Genomic DNA, 17,307 nt, shown 5'->3' with positions numbered 1-17,307 from the left:
GTTGAAAATAAAATAAGAAATATGTTTTTGCCTTAATATCTACCTTAAATCACGTTGCTAATGGCATATTGTACTTGTTTGTAGGCTAAATACTGAAATTTGCATTTAAAACCTTTGGTCATGCCAGTAAAAACTTGGCAGTCCCAGTAAATTTTGTGTGTCGTGTCAGTAAATTTCAATCTGGTTGCTTGGCAACACTGACGTCAGTGGCGGAACCCTATTTTGTGGGCAAGTGCGCCCACTGGCCAGCAGGGGAGCCAATCAGCGGATGAGGCGGACTTGGTGTCTGCCGGCGACCTGCGATTGTTCCCTGTAGTGACAGAACGGGGATCTGCCTGTGTGAACAAGGCAGATCTCCATTCTGACAGGGGAGATGACACAGATCCTGTCTTTCTGCTATGCAGGAAGACAGATCAGTGTGTTTCCCCAGGCAGCCCATCCCCCATACAGTTAGAAAACACCTGCAGGGAACACATTTAACCCCTTGATCACCCCTGATGTTAATCCTTTCCCTGCCAGTGTCATTAGTGCATATTTTTAGCACTGATTACTTTAATATTGTCACTGGTTAGCGAAAAAGTGTCAAAATGGCAGTTAAGTATCCAATCTGTCCTCCACAATGTTGCAGTCCCGCTAAAAATCGCCACCATTACTAGTAAAAATAAAAAATGCCATAAATCGAAACCAATCAATATACGATTATTGCGATTTTTTTTTTTTTACCAAAATTATGTAGAAGAATATATATTGGCCTAAACTGAGGAAGAATTTGTTTTTTTTATATTTTTTGGGGAAATTTTGTTTGGGTACAATTATCAGTTAAAGCGACGCAGTGCCGTATCGCAAAAAATGGCCTGGTCTTTAAGGTGGTGAATCCTTCCAGTCCTTAAGTGGTTATGTGAGCAGACTGCGGTTCCTCTTTAAAGTGGAGTTCCACCCAAAAATGGAACTTCCGCTTTTCGGAATCCTCCCCCCCCTTCGGTGCCACATTTGGCACCTTTCATGGGGGAGGGGGAGCAGATACCCTTACTAGTATTTTGCTCCCACTTCTGGGCATAGATACCCGCACCACCCGCTGGTATCTACGCCACTTCCCACAATCCCCCCCACGCGCTGTCTTCTGGTAGACACACAGGTCCCAGGAGACAGCAGGGACCAGTGGGAACGTGCAGCACGATTCGCGCCTGCGCAGTAGGGAACCAGGAAATGAAGCCACAAGGCTTCACTTCCTGATTCCCTTACCGAAGATGGTGGCCGCAGCACCCGAGAGCCGAGCGACAGATCTGCTTCGGGTGCTGACGTTGCGGGTGCCCTGGACAGATAAGTGTCCATATTTTAAAAGTCAGCAGCTGCAGTATTTGTAGATACTGACTTTTAAAAAAAAAATAATAATCTGCGGAACTCCGCTTTAAGTACTAAGATTTTCTAGAAAGTGTAAAGGAAATTTACAAGTGAATAAAAATTATTTTATAAAAGGATAAACACTGCAAGTAAGAATTTAAAATACTTTTTCTGAGCTATTACTTGCAATTTGTATGTTGGTAACATAGTCTGCTAGCTCATAGCAGCCAGAATCTAATTTATCCTGACACCTGATGGATAAATTCTGGTTGTTATACAAAACTGCGCTCAAGAATTATCAAATAATTCACCAATCCTTGAAATGAATTATTAGGAGAACAACTGAGCGAAGTGTATGGAATGTTTTGTTTTTGATAAGATGTATTATTTAGTAGTTTTGTTTTTGTGTGCTGTGTTTTGTACCTATACAATTAAATTCTTCAATTAAAAAAAAAAAAAGAATAAGACCCCTTTCACACTGGGGCGCTTTTCAGGCGCTACAGCGCTAAAAATAGCGCCTGCAAAGCACCCTGAAAGATCCGCTTCTGTCTCTCCAATGTGAAAGCCCCGAGGGACGGTGCGCTGGCAGGACACTAAAAAAAAAAGTCCTGCTAGCAGCATCTTTGGCGTGGTGAAGGAGCGGTGTGTATACCACTCCTCCCCCGCTCCTGCCCATTGAAATTAATGGGCAGCACGGCTATAGCGCCAGCAAAGCGCTGCTGCAGGTGGTTTTAACCCTTTCTCGGCTGCTAGCGGGGGGTAAAAGTGCCCTGCTAGTGGTCGAATAGCGCCGTGAAATAGACAGTAAAGTGCCGCTAAAAATAGCGGCGCTTTACCACCGACGCACCCACCGCCCCAGTGTGAAAGGGGGCTTAGCAAATAAAGCCCCACTCCAGGCTGCTGTTATAATTACCCATGCGATGAGATCCCCCACCTCTGCACTACATGGCTTAAAATCTAATTTGGCTGGGGGGGGGGGGGGATAAGTAGAAATACTTACCTTTTTCCACACTCTCCCGTCAACCAGCACTATCCTACTCATTCAATGATCCCGGGTTGTGAGTGGGCCCTCGCCATCCTTGAGTAAGATCCAGGATTGCTGTACGTGATGACGTCAGAGAGCTGTGATTGCCCAGGCAGTGAAGGGAAGCACTTTTGGAGGCCTTGATACACAGAGGTAGCCTGTGGAAGCAATGAATAAAGTAAGTATTTCAATGTATTGCTTCCCCCCCCATCCAAACAAGCATTTTATTCATGCAGTGTGAGGAAGGGTAGGGGGGGGGAAGGAGGAGTTGGACCCTACTGAATGGGTAAATTTAACAGCAGCCCAAAGTGAGGCTAGAAATATAAACAATTGTAGTTAAAAAAGACCAGTAAATACGTATTCAATGTTTTAAATCTAGCAAATGAATATTTTAGACCAATTTATGAAACATAATTTAATTGGTAGCAATCTGCAGTTGCCTAATCAAGTTTAATTTATTTAATTAATCAATTTTAGATTCACTGATTCATTTTAATCATCTCTGGATGTTCTAACATATCCGATGTTGTTTATATTATTCTTTATTTATCGTATAACATATGCTGCACTTTAATTGTATGTTGGACTTGCAAAATCATACACAAACCTAAATAAATGATTTTACTTCATAGATATCATGAATATCGTTCATACACGCCTGTGGTATCAAGACTCCCATGGGGCAGAGAAAGAGAATATGGAGGGGTCGGAGCTGTGTCCCTCCCTCCTGATCACCGGCCAAAGACAGAACCTCCTCCACTGGAAGCAAAGGGACACAAGCACTATGGATATGGAGGAGATCCCTGGCCAAGGTACTCTTCGCCATCTTTGGGTTTCACCTGCACCTTTATGATTTATGTTTGTGTAATAGTTTCTCTGAATTTATTTGAACCCTTCCAGCCCTGATGTTCCTTTAACAGGGCCTGTACACCAGGGGGCAGGAAAGAGCAACCAAACACATGACCACTGTGATTGGATGTCACAGTAGAACGGACTGAGAGCTGCCCATGCAGTGTGTAGGCATCAAAGCCAACTCTCTGCACATGTGCGTTACATTGGCAGCAAGAGGTTAATTATTATAATACATGTAAATGTGCCTTAAAAATGCATGTATAGCCAACAGTTTTTTTTAGCTTTGGATGCAGTACGGAAGGGTTAAAACCCCTAGCATTTTATTTTTTACTGTCTGTGTACCACTGGGGGACATTTCTGTTCATTTTGTTCCTCAGAGGCACAACTGAAAATTAAAGGAAATCTCCCAAAGTGAGGGGAAATCATTTGTCTCCACTAATGATTTCCTCTTACTTCTTGTTCTAGGGACAACTCTAAAATTTTGGATTTCCCCTTCCCTATACAATCAGTGATGTGAATATCCCCAATGGACCCGGACAACAATAAAAATCTGACGAAGGGGTTAACCCTTCCCGTCCTTAATCCAAAACTAAAATGAAAAAAAAGTTTTGCCTAAAGATATATATTAACCACTTCAGCCCCAGAATAATTTACCCCCTTCTTGACCAGAGCATTTTTTGCGATTTGGCACTGCGTCGCCTTTAACTGACAATTGCGCAGTCATGCGACGTGGCTCCCAAACAATTTTTTTTTCCCCAGAAATAGAGCTTTCTTTTAGTGGTATTTGATCACCTCTGTGGTTTTTTATTTTTTGCGCTATAAACAAAAAAATAGCGACAATTTTGAAAAAAACTCATTATTTTTTACTTTTTGTTATTTTGTTATTTTGGTATCCCCAAAAAATATATTAAAAAAACATTTTTTTCCTCAGTCTAGGCCGATACGTATTGTTCTACATATTTTTGGTAAAAAAAAATTGCAATAAGCGTGTATTGATTGGTTTGCGCAAAAGTTATAGCGTCTACAAAATTGGGGATAGTTTTATGGCATTTTTATTGATATTTTTTTTTTTTTACTAGTAATGGCGATGATCAGTGATTTTTATCATGACTGCGACATTATGGCGGACACATCGGACACTTTTGGCATGATTTTGGGACCATTCACATTTATACCGTGATCACTGCGATTAAAAATGCATTGATTACTGTGTAAATGTGACTGGCAGTGAAGGGATTAACCACTAGGTGGCACTCTAGGGGTTAAATGTGTCCTAGGGAGTGATTCGAACTGTGGGGGGGGGGGGGCTGTGTCTGACACATCACTGATCACCACACCCGATTACAGACAGCTGTGATCAGTGACAGTGTCATTAGGCAGAATGGGGAAATGCTTGTTTATATCAGCATCTCCCCGTTCTTCCTCACCATGAGACGATCGCGAGTATCCCCGTGGAAATCGAGTCCGTGGGACCCACGATCGCGGTCATGGAGCTCCTGACGGGCATGCATGCGCGCCCGCAATGCTGCCTCTTAAAGGGCAACATACAGGTACGTTAATCTGCCTGTATGTGCCCTTCTGCCGCAGTATATCTGCCTGAGGCGGTCAGAAAGTGGTTAATTTTATTCTGTTAAAGTGTATATTTTTCTGGCTCTTATTTAACTATATTCCAGATCCAACCCAGTCTGCAATAGAAACAATCCCTTCTGCTCCCGCACGGGGGGAGATTTACTAAAACTGGAGAGTGCAAAATTTGGTGCATAGGAACCAATCAGCTTCCAGGTTTTATTGTCAAAGTTAATTGCACTCCTTTCCTTCTGTATTGAATTGTATTTGTGCCGCCCTCCCCCTCTTCATTTTAAAGCGCTGCGCAAACTGTTGGTGCTATATAAGTTGTGTATAATAACAATAACAAGCTGAAGTTAGAAGCTGATTGGCTACAATGCACCAGATTCTGAGTGCTCCAGTTTTAGTAAATCTCCCCCTTGTATGGGTAACCTATGGGGAATGAAAAAAACTAAAAACAACACTGAGTAGGTCTTAACGTGATTGTAAAGAAAATTTAATTTTTTTTAAAAATCTCTATACTTACCTGCTCTGTGTAAAGGAATTGCACAAAGTAGCCCCGAATCTCCTTTTCTTAGGTCCCCCGCCAGCGCTCCTGGCTCCTCCACTCTGTCCATTGGCCTACTCTCGTTCCCGAGCCCTGCTGCTGCGTTCATTGACACAGACAACGGGACTCGGCCCTGCTCCCTCGCCACTAGCTTTGATTGACAGCAGTGGGAGCCAATGGCTCCTGGTGCCCCAGCAAAGCTAATGAGACATGGAAGTGCACAGTGCTGGATCAAATGAGGGCTCAGATAAGTATGAGTGTATGAGGGGGTGGGGGGAGGTCAAAACCAATGGCTAAACGTGTTTTGTCTTAATAGAAGGAATACATTAAGTAAGAATTTTTTTTAGACTTTAGAAACACTTTGGGCAGGAAAAAAAAATGATAAAATATAATATAATTTTTCTTTCCAGGTATCCAATCATGTCAGTCTACAATGTGTTATATTTGCAATTCAGCCATGTTCCTCTGCAAATTTCTTCACCTTATATTTTCCCTAATTCTAAGGAATTCGTTTCTGACCTAAAACTAAGAGAAAATTACAGTATCATATAACAATTTTCCATTTCCCTATCTTTGTGTCAGCATGTGATGGGTAGTACTGTGTGCAATCCAACGAAAAGAGACAATACCGCCAGCCAACCAGAAATATATTGATCACTCATAGCAGTAGATAGAACTCAAGGACCAAACTCTGCTTTGCTGCACAAAGGTGATAAACAGCCGGCTGGTAACTCAGTAAACTGTTTCTATGGAAACGTTTGCCTGTGAAGCAATAAATGAGCACTAACTTCTAAAGAAGAATGAAGTTAGTCCATACAACTGTAGGCTTGCTATATATGTATTATAGTGCACAAGGAAAATTAATCTTTAACTATTTGCCTGGTCTTTATTGGGTCCTTTTGGCAGATTACATAGTTGCTTGATTTTCTAAGGTTAGTTCTCTGTAAATATATAGAGGTGTCTATAACCATGTCCATAGTATGCAATTTGGAGCAGATGGAGGTTGATTAAAGCGGAGGTCCACCCTAAAGTGGACCTCCGCTCATCGGAACCCTCCCCCCCTCCGGCGCCACAATTGGCACCTTTCAGGGGGGAGGGGGGTGCAGATACCTGTACAGTACAGGTATCTGTACCCACTTCCGGGATAGCTCTCTGCGGAAAGGGGCGTATATTACGCCCCTTTCCGCAAGTGCCCGCCCCTTCCCGCAAGTGCCCCGCTGCCTGCTGGGAAAACACACAGATCCCAGAGGCAGCGGGGACCGTCCTTATTGCGCAGCGCAGCTTGCGCATGCGCAGTAGGGAACCGGGAAATGAAGCCGAAAGGCTCCATTTCCTGATTCCCATACCCAAGATGGCGGCGGCAGCACCCGAGATACGATCTACAGATCGGCTTCGGGTGCCGACATCGCGGGCGCGCTGGACAGGTAAGTGTCACTATTTTAAAAGTCAGCAGCTGCAGTATTTGTAGCTGCTGGCTTTTAAAAAAAAAAAAAAACGCGGAGTCCCGGTGGACTCCCGCTTTAACTAAAGGCAAATAGACTGTGCACTTTGTAAAGTGCAGTTGCACTCTGCAAGAACAGTTGCTCCAGAGCAAATAAATGAGCAGAAGCTCTGATGACTACCATCATCCAATCACATGCAAGCAAAAATGCTGTTTTTTTTTTTATTTTCCTTGCACGTGATTGGGTATACTTTGCAAAGTGAAGCTTTACTTCATTTACTAAGTTCTGGAGCAACTGCACTTTGCAAAGTGCACAGTCTATTTGCCTTTAGTAAATTCACCCCATAGAATCACGGAAGAGTCTAGTCCACGTCAAACTGAAACCTAGATGGAGCTTTAGGCAGAAATTTAAGAAGGTCTTAAAACACATCTGTTCAAAGAAGTAATAAGACGTTGAGCAGGATAAATCATGTGTGATGCTCTAACTTCCCAGGTCCGCATATCATGACTTGCAAAAAAATAAATAATTAAAAATGATACCCTATTATGTTTGGCAGGCAGAGCCACCACCAAATATGACCTATTCAAGTGATCGAGGCCATGACCACCCTGCAACTGCTTTTAATACACAGAGCTGCAGCGCATTGGTGCAGTATTTACCGCCATATCGCCTTGTCACTGCCTGTCAAACGCATCTGAAAAGCAATCCACCCCCACACATCTATACTAAAGCTGGCCATACATGGCTCCGTTTTTTCAATTAGCCAGCTGAACAAAACAAAAAATGGAAATGATTCCCCTACCCTCACAGTTATATTCTAACAGCAGTGGGGCCTTCCACTGTCAGAATACACAAATTAGCACTGCAGCCATTGTCTGTAGCCACTGATCAACACCAACACACCAACCACCAGGACACCACACATGCTGTTACCTTACAGCAGTAAGGTGAGAGGCTTGAGAGCACCTAGGTGTCACAACATTTGAAAGAAGAGACACCAGACAACACATTTTCACGGTGAAGGGATTCACCTTTATTTAAAACACCACATCAGAGTGAACTGAATTCTAAACGCCTAACATATTTGTATTCTTTATGTCATTGTGTGATGTTTACATATAAGTCACTACACATTGGTAGAGGAATTTTATTTGAGCACTATTGTATTGTAACTTGATTAGTATATTTGTTATTATTTGAGTCTTGAGGAACCACATATATGCAGTTTTGCGGGTCCCAGTATATATACTGGTCTACTCCACATTAGATTGGAATAAGTACCAGTCTTAAAGTACTTTACCAACGAATGCTTGATGTCACAATCCTTTGGGTTCATATTTATGTTTGGCACCATCATTGTGCGTTTTATGTATTGATCACATTGAGAAAGCCTGGGAGAGTAATTCATATTTTAAATCACTATGAGACTATGGGGGATATTTACGAAAGGCAAATCCACTTTACACTGCAAGTGCACTTGGAAGTGCAGTTGCTCTAAATCTAAGGGGTAGATCTGAAATGAGTGGAAGCTCTGCTGATTTTAACATCAAATTATGTGCAGGCTAAAGTGCAAAGTGGAGTGCAAAGTGGATTTTTGCAGTGCAAAGTGGATTTTCCTTTAGTAAATAACCCCCTACAACAGTTCCAATATGTAAGTTTGCTCTCTGAACAGAGATAAATAGGTGACAATACTATTTTCTCTCTGTTATTTCTATTAGTTGCCTATATAGGGTGGAAAGATGTCGGTTTTAGTAGGTGGTCCCTAGTTTATATATACATCTTCATTTGCAATTGTATATTAACAGGGCCGCTGATAAGGCAGTACAGCCAGCCCTCCAGTAGGGGGCCCGAGCCTCATCAGTCCAAAAGGGGGCCCGGACAACTGCAGGAGAGGAGAGCTGGCTGTTCTGCCTTGTGACTCCTGTGCTTTATCCCTGTGTTCTACTTACTTGCCTACAGTCCCTTTGTTTAGCAAGCTGTCCCATGCTGGCTTTATTCTCAGGCTGCATCCCGATTTTAGAGCAGCAGGGACAGCTGCACACTGTCTCTCTGCTTCTGCCTTGAAATCATTACACTGCCGGAGTTAGGGTTGCCACCTTTTCTTCAAGCCAAACCCGAACACTTTAGCGGCACAGGGCACATTTTTTTCGTAGTATACACTATAGGATTATAAAAGACCTGAGACACCTTTGGGTGCCCCCCAAGGAGAGTGGTAACGCAGTGCACTGCGACAAACAGTGGATGTGGCCAAACTGCTCTTACTAACATCATGCCCACCAGTGATGCCAAACCTACCCTCAGAGAGCGGGCAGCAGATCCCGAATGGCAACAGATTTTTGTGTTACTATCTAAGTTACTTGGGGAGCCACAGCCCAGTCTAAATAATGTGTCCGGGTTTCAGGCAGACTGAAACCCGGACACAGGATTCCAAACCCGAACTGTCCGGGTGAATCCTGGACAGGTGGCAACCCTAGCCGGAGTTCTGTGGGTCCTTAAACTCCCCCTCCCCCTTTGCAGCGTTATCTTGCAAAGAAGAAAGATTGAAGGTAAGAAGTTCTCTGCCTGTTCCTCCCTGATGAGTCCTGAGCTCTGCTCTCCTGACCTCTACTCCGTGCTCTGTGTGAATTGTGGCTGTAGGGTTTGAATGTTGTAGTGCTTCTAATGGAAAGGGGTGACTGAGGAAGGGGGGTGAAGCTGCAGAAAGTTCAGAATTCCAGCTGACAAACATCTCCACCAGCAACAATGCACCAGCTATTTCTATATGCCACTCCTGAGGCCCCATTCACACTTAGCATAGCGAGAACACATTCCTGCATTTTTTTTTTTTTTGATTGTTTATACATAGGGCAGCCCATTCACTTTGATAAACACACCATAAAAGTTCTAGAACATTTACAGGCATGCAACTTTGCAAGTTTGTCACATGACAAAATGCAAGCTGTTTTTGGGGTGCCATTAACAATTAACGGCACCACAAGCACTATGCGACATTGCAGTGCATTTCTAAAATGCATGCAAAGCATGCGTTTCCCTTACCCTTTGTCACACGGTCAGGAAATACAAAGTGGTAATGCAGCCTAAGAACTCTTTCACATGGTTGGCTGAGCCGTGAATTTATCACCACCCCTAGCTGCACACCCAAATCCTAACAATACCGTCAGACAGGGCTGTACACATTATGTAGTTGCAATGTTTTACTACACAGCTGCGGCATTTTAACACAGGCTGCAGAGTTTGACAGGCAGCACCACCTATCAAACTTCCCATTGAATTCAATGGGGCCACTTTGCAACTGCAAGCCAAACACTTGGCTCATAGTTGCAGCCAGTCTCGCAAAGAAAAATATCTATTCAGCAATTTAAAAAAAATTATAACAAAATACAGGAGTCAGGAGGCAGTAGTAGCAAGGGTATAATTTCTGCCATGGCTGCAAAACGGCATTGCTACCATCCCATTTTAGCAAAAAATGTATTTGATATTTTTTTGGGGGGGGGGGGGCCCTGTCAGGTAGGCTGTATGGGGCCCTGTAATTTCTAACAGCAGCCCTGTATATTAAATCCAAATATATTTGAAAATCATTTTTATCTATTTAGGTAGAAAGGAAGTTTTATATTTGACCACTGGAGGGCAGCATATTTCTCATAAAATATTGCTGTTGGAATTGTAAGTTAACTGCAATTCTAGAATGCTGCCACTAGATGATGCCAGAGCAGCAGATGTCTGCTAGAATGTAAGATTTTGAACATCTGACAAGTGTTCTTACAAGTCTTTATAATATATATAAAAAAAAAATAATTATTATGTCCACCTTAAAAATGCATGTCATCTCTAATATAGTAAAAATAGCCAAAATGACATGCTTGACTTCTTTGTTAAGCGCTTCACAAGTATGTTGCTTGAACCTGTTCTTGCATGTAAAACCAACTTGTTGTATGTACCAAGTCAAATTTAAAGCAGTTATACATAATGGAATATCATTGTAAATTTTCATTTTTATGTGCTGTTCTGTGTGATATACAGCTTCCTCAGGGATTACACAGGTATAGTACTGCATATGCATAGTTACGTTGCTCTAAGCTGGACAAAGATCCATTTCTGGAATTCGGTCTATAAATGTATGTTATGGGAAGATTGTAAATGCAATGAAGTTTTCATTTTAGAACAGTATATTGTTAAGAATGTTGCATACTTCGTTTTTTTCTATTGGAGTCTTCAAAACAGTTTAAAAGTTGTTAACAGTGTAAAATAATGGTGCTGGGCTCCTGGTCGGTAAACACAAGACAAAATAATTTAAGGCTTCTAAGCTCCTGCATACACACCCTTAGACTTTGTAACCTCTAAGCAAATAAACCTGTAATTGTCATATCATCACACTACAGTATGTAGTAGTAAGGTATAGGTGTAATCTTCCTGCAGCTTCTAATGCACACTATGAGAAGCTCACAATGTGCAGTGAAATACAAGCAACTTCTATACAAAAGATGAGCCTGTACAACTGTGGGTGTACAGCATATATGGGTGATTGACAGGTCTGGTGCTCCATGTAGATGAAAGGGATTACCCCTCACTGCCAATAGGGCTCTGTAAATCCAAGGAACTGTCCCTGATTTCGAGGGACTGTCCCTGATTTGGAGCAATGTCCCTCTGTCCCTGATTCCTCCTCTTTTGTCCCTCATTTTGATCTGATCTATATAAATATATATATATATATATATATATATATATATATATATATATATATATATATATATATATATATATATATATATATAACATTCACTTTTTATCTATCAAAAAGTGTTGTCCAGTGCTAAGCCTTTCATCCGATTTCTAAATTGTTGCATTTGTAAATTCCAAAAGCCACTATAAAGGAATCGTAGTGGTAAAAAAGCACTTGTTGGTTTAACCAATCTTGTTTTTCTTGTATAATTCCCCTTTAAGGGGGCTTGGCAGGGGGTGTGTCCTATGCCTGCATACTTTTGCTGATAGATGTCCCTCCTTCCCATCTCAAAAAGTTGGGAGATATACTACATGGTGCACATGGATATGGTATGTATTGGGAGCAGAACAGTGCAAATGCTGTCAAAGCATTCTATGAATAATTTCCAGATCAGCAACATGCCCACAGGGCTGGTGCAAGGATTTTTGACACCCTAGTTGAAACCTAATTTTGCCACCCCACTTGGCCCCACCCCTAACTCCACCCCCTTTGCCCTGCCCAGGTATACCCCACCTTTTTAATAAAGCGCCCATAAAATGCAGCCTCCCCAGCGTGTATCAAATGCAGCCTCCCCAGCACCCATCAATGCAGCCTAACAGCGCCCATCAATGCAGCCTCACCACATACCTCCCAACATTTTGAGATGAGAATGAGGGACACCTACTAGCAAATGTATGTAGGCATAAGACACATCCCCGCCACACCCCCTTAAAGGAGAATTAACCAAAAAAAAAAGGTTAATTAAATCTAGAAGGGCTTGTTTTTACCACTACGATTCCCTTATATTGGCTTTTAAAATTTACAAATGCAGCAATTTAGAATTTGGATTAAAGATTTAGCACTGGGAAACACCTTTTGAAAGATAAAATGTGCATTTTACATACAACTATATAAATCAGAGCAATATGAGGGACGAATGAGGAGGAATGAGGAACAGAGGGGCATTGCTCCAAAACAGGGACAGTCCCTCGGAATCAGGGACAGTTGGTAGCTATGTCACCAGCACCCATCAATGCATCCACACAAGTGGCCATCAGTGCAGCCTCACCAGCGCCCCATCAATGCAGCCTCACCAGCGCCCCATCAATGCAGCCTCACCAGCGCCCATCAATGCAGCCTCACCAGCGCCCATCAATGCAGCCTCACCAGCGCCCATCAACGCAGTCTCACCAGTGCTCATCAATGCAGGCTCACCAGCACCCATCAATGCATCCACACCGGTGGACATCAATGTAGCCCCACCTGCGCCCATCAATGCAGCCTACCAGGGGGGAAGGGGGGACAGATCAGTCTTTATACACGAAATACATTTACATTCGAATCTGCGATAATGTAAATTCAGACTGTGACGGTATTTCAGTATCTCAGTGATGCTGAGACTTAGTTGCTTGCTGCAGAGAGTAGAATAGGAACACCAGTGGCTGGGCGCCCTAGACAGCAGTGCGCCCTAGGCACTGCCTAGTTTGCCTAATGGTAGCACAGGCCCTGCATGCCCATATGTCGCTGGACTTTTGTGGTTATACCGGATGATGTGCTGGTACCATTTTAAGAGCTGGCGGTCAGCTCTCTTGTAAAAGCCATCCTAGCGGTTAACTGGCCTTCCATGCCTTCTCAGGCTCTCTGTCCCACCTGGAGACCCGAGCAACCAGCTGGTGCATCCACTGGCTGGTTGGAGAGCTGTACAAAGCATTCAAAAACACGATCTCTCCAAAAAGAGTACCTGTCAAATGCCAATTGTTGTCACAAGGGATGTTTACATTCTTTGTGGCAGTAATAAAAGTGATAAAAAAAATTATAGCAACAGTGTAGAAATAAAAAAAAACTTAAATTAATTAATAAACCATTTTTTTAAAGCACCCCACCCCCTCCCCCATGCTTGCATGCAAAGGTGAATACGTGTGTCGGTCCCGCACACAAGCAAACAGTGATCATCCCACAAGTGAGGTATCCCTGCAAATGTCAGATCATGGGCAATAATTCTAGCATTAGACCTCCTCTGTAAATGTAAAGTGTTAACCCTTAATGGCTTTTAAAGAATCGCCTATAGATAGTAACATTTATGCGGTTGTAGCTGTTGCACGGGGCGTACGCATTTTTAAAGCATGCCGTGTTTGGTATCTATTTACTCGTTGTAACATTATATTTTATATTGTTACATTATTTATATTTTTACAAAACAATTGGGTTATGTATTATGTTTTTATTTTGCATTCAAATTCAAAGAAGTGTATTTTTTCCCCACAAATTGCATTTGAAAAACAATTTATTCTCTAGGGCCTCTGCTTTAATAATATTTGGGCGTTCTAAGTAATTTTCTAGCAAAAAATACTGATTGCTACATGTAAACAAAAAGTGCCAGAAAAGGTCTGGTCTGGAAGTGGATAGAGGAGAGGGGCTGGAAAGGACAGGCATAGTTGGCATTCTTGGTGAGTGCTTATGACAGGTCCAGCACTCATATTAACACCCGAAGCATTGAAAGGAACTGGGGGGGGGGGGGGGGGGCAGAGGACTTACCAGGACAGCCAGCACTGGCACAAGGGACAGTTCACACTCAATGTAAGTACTATGCCTTGTGTTTGTTTTTTATTTTTTTATTTACCTGAACCAAGGTTTTAACTATACAATATGTTGTGCATGTCTGTCACTTCTTTTCAAATTATTTGTTTCACAAACAGACATATTTTTAGATGTTAAAAAAAAAAAAAAGCTATCACACACTATGAAGCTCTCTAACTTTCTATGTTGTTGTGCAGGGGCCTTCCAATACAGCAGTACTATGACCTGACTAAGCTGAAGAAAAGTGCAGTTCGTGAAAGTGATGATCTGTAAGTAAATAAACACTTGTAACCAGTATTGATCACAACAGAAATGGGCAGGACCTTCAATGACTAACCAATATAGAAAAGATGACCAACTGGGCACCTAAAGGAAGAGACCCCTGTATAGTTACAAAGGGGTCATATTCACCCCACACACTCTTTCTTCTTTTGATCTTTGAGCTTTGAGATGGTAGTTTCAAGGTTTGCGTCATTAGTCAGCCATATAATGGCTGTAAAATGGGAAAGGTGATATAATAAATGCTCATCATAAAGCTAAATTAGATGCATTATAATGCCTGTTAAGAGGTGAATCTGATTCCTGTCCTGAGACAAAATCCTTTAAAATCCACCATCTATGGATAATTGAATTTGACAGCATTTTAAAAATTGAGAAGCAAATTGAATCAGCCAAGGATAGGTGGAGCAAGGCACCACATCCCAAAATAATTGAAGAAAATGGAAATTGGAATAAGGGAACTTTTGAGGTGCCTAAAACAATGAGAAACAATATCATGTATAGTAAAAGTAACACATTTTTATTTAATACATTTAAAAAAAATATATAACAATCTTTAGTTTAAAATTGCGTGATCAGACCAAAACATTAAAGAATGAGGTATAACTACTGTACAAAAACATAATTCTTGACCTGTTTCGTTAGAATATATAGCTTTTTCAGGAGATCCGTAATTGTCTGTGTACAGCGCATTCACATCAATATATAAAGAAATACAAAAGACAAAATATAATAATAAAAACTAAGGACTAAATGTTCTAAATCAAACATCTTAAAAGAAAAAAGAAAAAAGATTGACTGGAACTATTCTTACCCCAAAACTAATTTCAGGTCAGTATGAGAACAGACCAGGGCCAGCGGACCAACAATTATGCGGATACCAGCGTGTCATAGAAGAACCAAGGTTCCCATATAAGGATCAAAGTATAGACTATAACATATACATCAATAGCTATCTGTCAGAAGACCAAAGTGAGCCCCACTAATGGCTTCTGCCTGTGTAGTGATAATTACCTATTGTATGTAAAAGGCTGGATTGGAAGATGAAGAAACTGCAGTTTCTTTTGTCAACCACCGGGGGGAGCCAGAGAGAAAGGCTCAGAATATAACAGAAAGGAAAAAACTTCCCGACTGACTCACATACATTTACGGCAGCAGGTTCGCTCCCCTGCGCGAATCACCATACCTGTACATCGGCTCCTTTAAGAGCCATAGCAGGCACACATGCGCCCTCTGCATGGCGATGGACCCAATGAGCGTGGCCGGCGGGCGCGATGTCTGCCGTACACCAGCGATTGTGGGAACGAGAGCCAGAACAGGGATTTTGTTTTTTTTAAACACACAAATCCCATTCTGACAGGAGAGGGGAGACAGATTTGCTGTTCCTAGTAATTAGGAACAGCGATATGTCTCTTCCTCCAGTCAGTACACTGCACCCACAGTTAGAAACACACATGAGGGAACACATTTAACCCCTTGATCACCCCCTAGTGTTAACTCCTTCCCTGCCAGTGACATTTACATAGTAATCAGTGCATTTTTATAGCACTGATCGCTGTATAAATGTCCATGGTCCCAAAAAAGTGTCAAAAATGTCCAATCTGTCTGCCGCCATGTCGCAGTCCTGCTAAAAATCACAGTTCGCTACCATTACTAGTAAAAAATTATAATAATAAAAATGCCATAAATCTATCCCCTATTTTGTAGACGCTATAACTTTTACGCAAACCAATCAATATACGCTTATTGCAATTTTGTTACCAAAAATACATAGAAGAATACATATTACACAGTTAGTAAGGTTGAATAAAGACACCAGTCCATCCTGAGTGTGTGTCTACAATCGTCCCTATCCCTGTACATTGTGTCTCATTAAGATGCTAATCTATTATATTATTTAAGGTACGCATATAGCACAGTCAATTTACGCAGCGCTCCACGCATACATTGCACACCACATCAGTCCCTACCCTCAAGGAGCCCACAATCCAAGGTCCCCAACTCACATTCATAGTCCTAGGGCCAATTTTGCACAGAAGCTAATTAACCTACCAGCATGTCTTTGAAGTGTGGGAGGAAACCAGAGTACCCGGAGGAAACCCACACAGGCACAGGGAGAGCATACAAACTCCAAGCAGGTAGTGTCATGGTTGGGATTGGAACCAGTGACCCTTTTTACTGCTAGGCAATAGTGGTACCCACTACACCACTGTGCCACCCATATTGGCAAAAAGGAAGTTCAATAGCCAGTAGCCAATAGCTGCCCTTGCGTCGTATTTGGTCCGTCGGACCAGCATACAGAACGGTTTTCCCGATAGGAATTGTGTCCATCAGACAGATTTGAAACGTGTTCTATTTCTACGTCCGTTGGATTTTTTTAAATGAAAAACTATTGGATTAGCCCACACACTCGGATTGTCCGACGGACTGATTCCGTCTGACCTAGTCTGTCGGAAAGTCCGGTCATGTGTATACAGCATTAGGCTTTAATTTGTTAGTTTGACGCCCAACTAAATCTGCTAATCTAAGGCCGACCGTAGATAGTTTGAATCCCGGCCAGATTCAAACCATGCGTGGGCAGGCTGAATGTACCAATTTGATCGATCTATCAACTTGGGTGCTTGCCTGCTGGATTCACTTTTGATTTATGCTAGTGGCTGCTATAATCTCTAGCAATAATCAGTCTTCTACTGTCGGGGATGGCTTACCCCACCCGTCATCACCCCTCCCCCCCCCCCCCCCTGGAAGCAGACAATTGCTTAGCAGGAGGGATTCCAACACTGTCTGTGTTGATGGGGGAATCATGCAATATTTGCGCCATCGATGGACTAACACTACCCTCACCCTAGATCAGTGAACCTTGGCACCCCAGATGTTTTGGAACTACATTTCCAATAATGCACAACCACACTGTAGAGTGCATGAGCATCATGGGAAATGTAGTTCCAAAACATCTGGGGTGCCATGGTTCGCCATCACT

General features: G+C 42.3%; 1 protein-coding gene across 1 annotated transcript in view; it reads left to right on the top strand.

Annotated features, from left to right (window-relative positions):
• The window catches only part of SPMIP4 (sperm microtubule inner protein 4), a 93,901-nt gene that overhangs the window by 27,196 nt on the left and 49,398 nt on the right, over nucleotides 1–17,307 (top strand). The window contains exons 2-3 of the mRNA XM_077491308.1: nucleotides 2,998–3,177; nucleotides 14,246–14,317. Coding sequence (XP_077347434.1) covers nucleotides 2,998–3,177; nucleotides 14,246–14,317 — 252 coding nt within the window. The remainder of the gene's footprint in view (nucleotides 1–2,997; nucleotides 3,178–14,245; nucleotides 14,318–17,307) is intronic.

This window comes from Lithobates pipiens, unplaced genomic scaffold (assembly GCF_037356315.1).
Source record: "Lithobates pipiens isolate NorthernLeopardFrog02 unplaced genomic scaffold, aLitPip1_a1.2 Scaffold_19, whole genome shotgun sequence".
In the NCBI taxonomy this organism is placed as follows: Eukaryota; Metazoa; Chordata; class Amphibia; order Anura; family Ranidae; genus Lithobates; species Lithobates pipiens.
The sequence above is the reverse complement of the archived record's forward strand: the minus strand, read 5'-3'. Positions and strand labels throughout refer to the sequence as shown.